We start from the raw sequence: 7,458 nt of genomic DNA on the forward strand, positions 1-7,458 counted from the left end.
CCTGCATGTCCTCATGCGGTGGTTCGCTGGACTGACACGTCTCGGGTTTACGCGCAGCGCTTTCTCCATGAGCGCCTCGTTAATATAAAGCAGCGATATTAGTGTCAGTAGGCTCCGAACACACCGAAGATGTGGAGATGGCTCAGTTCTTAAGAGCACGAGTAACAAAGGGCCTTGCTTCTTCCAAAATGACATCCGTCTCATCTCGTCGCGTGACATCAGCATCTCCTGCGACACTTGACCTCTAGCGGGTGTGTCAAGTGTCTCAGCTGACCCCTGACCTCTCAGTGTCTCTCTGCGTTTGAGAGCATTTCTCAGTAAAGAGACTGGCGATGGGCTGGATGTTGACGTGAAGGAATCAGGCAAAAAAAGACAAGCAGGCATTGCAGTCTGTCTCTAGTCTTAAAGATGTCTCCCTCTCTGTTTCCATGACGTGTTGTTGTTGTTGTTGTAGTTGTTGTTGTGGTCGCCATGGAAAGAAGAGAATATGGGGTAGTGAATCTCTATTGAAAGTCCTCCCAGTCCAGGACTAGGCATAATATGTGTCCAGGAAACTGCCCCCCCCCACATTTCTTCCAAGCCTATCTGTGGTTGTGGTATCTTGTATCTACTGGGAACACTCATGAAGACACGTGTCACATGTTGTTTAACAGCCATCAGTCAACATAAGACCTCCGCAACAGTAAGTAGATAATGCACTACCGTGCAAACAGCAGTGTATTTCAGTATTTTCTAATCAGATATGCTATCACTGCAGAGCATTGATGGTATTAGCTATTTGCGGGGTGGATTTATCGCTAGGTCACCATTAAGTGACAGGGTGTAAAGCTCCTTGAAGTGTTGATTGTCTCTCTGTGTCTCTCCATCGATTAACACATGAAAGGACCCATTAAGGAGGAGCACGACGTTGTTACTATCGTCAGATTAGCAATGGTCATTTTGGCCTGTGATGCTGTTGACTGGATTGCTAAACAGCTCTCCCTCTATAGTTTTCTGCCCTCCCCTCCCCTCCCCTCTCCATCCCTCGCTCTCTCCCTCTCCCTTATCTCTCTCTCCCTCTATAGCTTTCTCCCTTCATTCTCCCCTGCCTCTCTCTCTCTCTCTCTCTCTCTCGCTTTCTCCCCTCCCCTCCCCTACCCTCCCCTCCTCTCTCAATTCAATTTAAGGGCTTTATTGGCATGGGAAACGTGTGTTAACATTGCCAAAGCAAGTGAAGTAGATAGTAAACAAAAGTGAAATAAACAATAAATATTAACAGTAAACATTACACTCAGAAGTTTCAAAAGAATCAAGACATTTCAAATGTCATATTATGTATATATACAGTGTTGTAACAATGTGCAAATAGTTAAAGTACAAATGGGAAAATAAATAAACATAAATATCCTCTCTCTCTCTCTCTCTCTCTCTCTCTCTCTCTCTCTCTCTCTCTCTCTCTCTCTCTCTCTCTCTCTCTCTCTCTCTCTCTCTCTCTCTAAGTAGTGTTCTGTCATGTGGTAGTGTTGCTTCCCATTGAGTGGCTGAGCGTTGTTAAGATTTCTACAGTGGAGAGGAACAATGAAATCTGGTCTGTTACACACACACCACACAGCACACACACCACACAGCACACACACACACACACACACACACACCACACAGCACACACACACACACACACACCACACACACAGCGTATCTTTGCCTGACTGCCACAGCAGGGGAGTGAGTGTGAGTGGCTCTCAAACTGTACTTCACAATGACCCAACAACCCCCATGTGCTCACAAACACATTGGTACTGTGTGCAAATGCACATACACACACTCTGAAACTACGAAAACACTACAATCACACTCTTCCACAGAATACATTAAAATGCACATGCAGTACACGTGCAGTACACATGCAGTACACTTGCAGTACACATGAAGTACACATGAAGTACACATGCATTACATATGCAGTTGACATGCAGTACACATGAAGTACATATGCAGTACACATGCAGTAGAAACAGATACAAAACAAAGCAACATAATAATACAGTAGCACTTGTAAACACTGGAGCACTCAATTACATAGATCTAAGCTTTGATCCCAAATACAAACATCCCAAATCCAAGATTCAGAAATTCAAAGGGAAACGCATAAATTACTGCCACAGACATAATGGAACGAACAGTCAATCCCCCTATCTTTATTTATTTATTTATTTAACCTTCATTTAACTAGGCAAGTTTTTTTTTTTTTTTTATATATATACGTTTTTGATTTGCCATTAAAGGGTATTGTGTGTAGATTGATGGTTGAAAAAAACAATTTAATCAATTTTAGAATAAGGCTGTAACCTAACAAAATGTGGAAAATGTCAAGGGGTCTGAATACTTTCCGAAGGCACTGTATATCTTTGGGATACCAAGCCTCAGCCTCTGACTATCTCACTCCCCATTATCCTTCCATCTGCCTGGCTTACCCCTTCCCTCCAAATCCATGTACTACCCACAATGTCATAACATGCCAAAACATGGGATAGAATTAAAGTGCAAACCACGCCCCCATATCCCCATATCCCCACGCCCCCATATCTCCATATCCCCATATGTGATCAGCTCAATCCAGCTCACACTGTCATTTAAATCTCCTCAACTCCTACTCCCCAACTCCGATCTCATACACAGCCCCAGTTTATTTAAATATCTCCCTCCATCCCTCCTTCCTCTTCCCCGTCTTCACATTTCTAATGGTAATTATTTAAACATCTCTCTGCCACTCTATCCCCTATCCATTCACTAAAGTTATTCAAATCTCTCTCTCTCTCTCTCTCTCTCTCTCTCTCTCTCTCTCTCTCTCTCTCTCTCTCTCTCTCTCTCTCTCTCTCTCTCTCTCTCTCTCTCTCTCTCTCTCTCTCTCTCTCTCTCTCTCTCTCTCTCTCTCTCTCTCTCTCTCTCTCTCTCTCTCTCTATCGGTCTCTGTCTCTTTATCTCTCTCTCTCTCTCTCTATCTATCTATCTATCTATCTATCTATCTCTCTCTCTCTCTCTCTCCCTCCCTCCTCTCCCTCCTCCCTCCCTCCCTCCCTCCCTCCCTCCCTCCCTCCTCCCTCCCTCTCTCTCCTATCTCCCTCTCTCTCTCTCTCTCCCTCTCTCTCTCTCTCTCTCTCTCTCTCTCTCTCTCTCTCTCTCTCTCTCTCTCTCTCTCTCTCTCTCTCTCTCCTCCCTCTCTCTCTCTCTCTCTCTCTCTCCCTCCCTCGCTCTCTCTTTCTCCCTCCCTCTCTTTCCCTCCCTCACTTCGTGTTCTCTCTCATTCCGTTAGTCAGTTTGTCCTGAGGATATAAAGCCACCTACACACTGAGGACGGGGCAGCGTGATCACACAACACAGAAAACACCAGCTAGCAGCTAGCAGCTAGCAGCTAGCTCCGGCATCAGCTCCATCTCAGAACAAAGGTCCCACTTCACTCTGTATCAATACTTACATAAACACCTGTTTAAATCCATCCACCGCCACCCCACACTAACACAACAGCTCTGCAGTGTCACAGCCAGCAATTTTACTAAATCCAAACACAGCACATACAACAATCCCAAACAGTCGTATCTCATCCCAGCAAACCAAAATTGGTTCTGTGAAAGTCCCCAGAAATGTTTTGGGGTCGAGGCAAATGTTCTCAAAACACAAAATCTGTCCAGTCGTGCTGATGATTATAGAATGTTTGTATAAAACATTCACCTGATGTTGCAAGAACATTCCTAGAACACATTTAATCTGTTCTTTAAAAGTTCCCAGAATGTTTCATTAGGTTGTGGGAACAGTCTGGTGGGAGCATTATGGGGACATCACAAAAGATATGTTTCCAAAACACAAACACTGTCCAGTTGTGCGGATGATTCTACAATGTTTCTTTTAGGATGCAAAAGACATTCACCTGATGTTACAAGAACTTTCCCAGAACACATTTAGTCTGTTCTTTAAAGGTTCCCAGAATGTTTCTTTAGGCTGTGGGAACATTGTGGGGATATGACTAAAACTATCCAGTTGTATGACATTCATACAATTTTTTAGTTAGGTTGCACAGGACATTCCTATAATGTTGTAAGAATGTTGACAGAACACTTGGTCTAAACTCTTTAAAGGTTGCCAGAACATTTAAATAAGTTATGGGAATTGTATGGGATGTTGCAATATTATTCTTGTGATATCCACATAGGTTGCACAGAACATTTCCACAATGTTGCACAATGTTGCACAATTTCCAAATAAGTCTGTTTTTTATGAAGTTCATAGCATATTTGTTTTAGGTTTAACATAATATTACATTGATGTTCACGCAATATACATTTGACCTTGTCTTGGAGGTCCTCAGAACATTTCAAGAACATTTAGAAAAGGTTGTATTGAAGTTTTACCTAATATTACCACAACATTCTCAGCATGCAAATGTGTAGCTCCTTAACTAGAATGGAATACATCCCCATTGTGTTTCACTCCAGATTTAATTGTAATTTTGCATTTGAAGGTAATATAGAAACATATAGGATTTTTATTTTTATAAGGCATTTGAATAGCATTTAATCATACAAGCACAACCATATTTTTTTACACTTAAAATGTTGACAATCTGCACGTGTGGGGTTTGCATGTGTAATGTTTGATTCCCAAGCCAGGTCGTTTATCCTCTGCACCACCAGGGAATCTCTCTTACTTCTTATTTATTTTGTATATAGCCAAGGAAGTATGGTCAATGAGGGATTCCATGGTGCCTTCTTAGCCTTCTTAGACATAACTAACCCAGGGAAATACTGGTAACTGGGTTATTCACCGTCACTTCACTCATCCTCTTTACATGCTGCGTACTTCTGGGCCCATATTTACAAGGTATCCAAGACTATGAGCGCTGATCTAGGATCACTTTTGCTTTTCAGATCACACAAAATAAGACAGGGGGGACCATATCAAGAGTCTCAAAATAGGAATTATACAGGGTGCATTTTAAAAAGTTGAACAGACAATTTTCACACAATGTTAAAAAAATTCAGTTAGTCTAAATTCTGCTTTATAAATCTGGACGAAATAAAGACATATTCTCTTTAAGTAGATTATATCTGAGCCTCATTTTCACAATTTTTATTGTATTGTTTATTTATTACACGGTTGAAGAATATGTGACATTGAATGTTGTGGTAATATTAGGTACAGTATTTTGTGTTGAGCATATTTTGTGTTTTGGGAACCTATCTCTTGTAATGTATCCACACTGTTCCCACAACCTAACTAAATGTTCTGGGAACCTTTAATGTCTCCATTTTCCTCTTCATGTTCATCATCTCCAGCACCACCCTAACATCCACATACGTGAAAATGGCGCGTTTCTATGTTTTGTAGTAAAAAAAGATAGAGGAAGATTAGTGTTTCCAATGACATCATCAACCAATTAGTAGGCAATTAGTTGGCAATGCCTCCTCATAATTGGTTAAAAATCACACGATGCAGACCGATGATGTCATTGGAAACACTTATTTTCCTCTATCTTCTTTACTAAAAAACACAGAAACGCACAATTTTAACATGATGAATATTCTTCTGTTCAAAATTCGACTCATGAAATTGCAAAACAAATTCAACCAAATCACCAGAAACCGTTTAACAAAGCAGACAAACTTGCTTCTGAATTAATTTGCATTTAACATATGTAAAGCTTATGGAAATTGTCCTCCTAAATACAGCCAACCATTAAGTGACCTGTCTTTATTGGAAACATGCCCCACATTTTTCAGGAATTGCCAGCAAGAAATCTGCTTGAAAAACACTAACATTTTATACCATAGATACACATCTATTTATTCTTAACTTAAATAAGATAATGATTGATATCAGCGACACAAAACAATTATCAAACAACACATTCCGTCTCCTCCACATTCAGACACACACACAGTCAAACACCGAAGGGGTAAACACACACACACACACACACACACACACACACACACACACACACACACACACACACACACACACACACACACACACACACACACAGTGGATTGCACACACACAAAGTCACACACAAGATGATCAAACATAACAAAATCAGTCTCCTCCCCATACACACTGACACACACATTTTACCCTGGGTGTGTACCCTACCACTGCGGTGTAACCTAACTCACCTTGATACTCCTGTCCCGGAGTGTAGGCGGTGGGGTTCCCAGCAATCTGCAGGGTGAGGAGCACCTCTCCCCCTCCCTCTGCCACCCCGGCCCCCTCCAGCTCCCCGTGGTGCGTACACAGGAAGAAGAAGGGGTTGAAGCGGGGGTAGAAGCCTGCCGCAGGGGGACTCCCCAAAACCATACCAGCTGCCAACACCAGGGCCACCAGGGCCAGCAGGGCACCCCCGAAAGAGGCCCGTGCCATCCCCCCCTGAAGAACGAGGGAACGAGGGAGAGATGGATGAGGAAGAGTGGGAGTGGTGGTAGCGTGGAGGAAAGGTAGTCACGGTTCCAGTAAAGATGGCTTGAGGGCTGGAGTCCACTTGGAGAGAGGAAGTCCAGCTGGATGGGTGAGGTGCGTTCTGGAAGTGTGCGAATGTGTGTGTGTGGGGCTGGCTATGCGCAGACTGTACTGTAGCACTCTGTTTCTATGTTCCTCCACTTCTCTTCTCTTTCTCTCCTCTCCTCTCTTCCGTCTACTCTGTGGGAGTTCAGAGCTAGTCTGTGCTGTCCTGCTCCGCGGTTTAAATACCTCTCCCCCTCCCTCTGTTTCCCTCTCTCCTCCCCTTCACCCACCCCTCCCTCCCTCCCTCCTTCCCTCCCTCCCTCCCTCCCTCCCTCCCTCCCTCTATCTCTTTCAGCTACACACGTGCTGTACGCTCTATGAGCTGGCCTCCCCCTCGCTCTCTCTCATACAGCTCTCTCCTCCCATTTTTTCTGTCAGTCAGTCTATCACTCCGCGATTCTCTCTCCCTCTTCCTCTCTATCGGTCTCTCTATTCCTCTATCCCTCTCACTACCCCAGCTTTCTCTGTTCGTCCTCTTTCTCTACCACTTGCTCTCTCTCTCTCTATCCCACTGTATCACTCCACCCAGCACCCTTCCATCTCTCTCCAGAGACCTATGCATCTGTTGGTTTCTGTATCTCCACCATACAAGGCATAGAGCTCTATGAGAGAAGAGAGAGAGAGAGAGAGAGAGAGAGAGAGAGAGAGAGATCTTATTCACTCTTCTCTTTGTCTTTTACCCCATCCACTATCCAGCCTGTCTCCTCCTCTCCTCCTCGTCTCTCACCCAGTATCACCCCTCCCTCCCCTCCTTTAGCTCTTCCCTTCCCTCTGTCTCTCTCAGCTCTCCCTCTCACTTAGTCTCCTTCCCCTCTGCATGTCTCCATTATAACCCCCTCTCTCTGTCTCTCTCTCTGTCTCTCTATCATACACATTCACTCTCTTTCTCTTCTCCCTCCCTCAAAAACCCACTCTCTCTGACTT

The 7,458-nt window shown here is 43.8% G+C and overlaps 1 protein-coding gene across 1 annotated transcript in view; it reads right to left on the reverse strand.

The window, feature by feature from the left end:
* The window catches only part of LOC123483879 (reelin-like), a gene marked incomplete at its 3' end in the record, with an annotated part of 132,781 nt that extends 126,092 nt beyond the window's left edge, over positions 1–6,689 (reverse strand). Inside the window, exon 1 of the mRNA XM_045213857.1 lies at positions 6,150–6,689. Coding sequence (XP_045069792.1) covers positions 6,150–6,393 — 244 coding nt within the window. The remainder of the gene's footprint in view (positions 1–6,149) is intronic.
* Between the last annotated feature and the right edge of the window lie 769 nt (positions 6,690–7,458).

This window comes from Coregonus clupeaformis, unplaced genomic scaffold (genome assembly GCF_020615455.1).
Source record: "Coregonus clupeaformis isolate EN_2021a unplaced genomic scaffold, ASM2061545v1 scaf0161, whole genome shotgun sequence".
Lineage (NCBI taxonomy): Eukaryota > Metazoa > Chordata > Actinopteri > Salmoniformes > Salmonidae > Coregonus > Coregonus clupeaformis.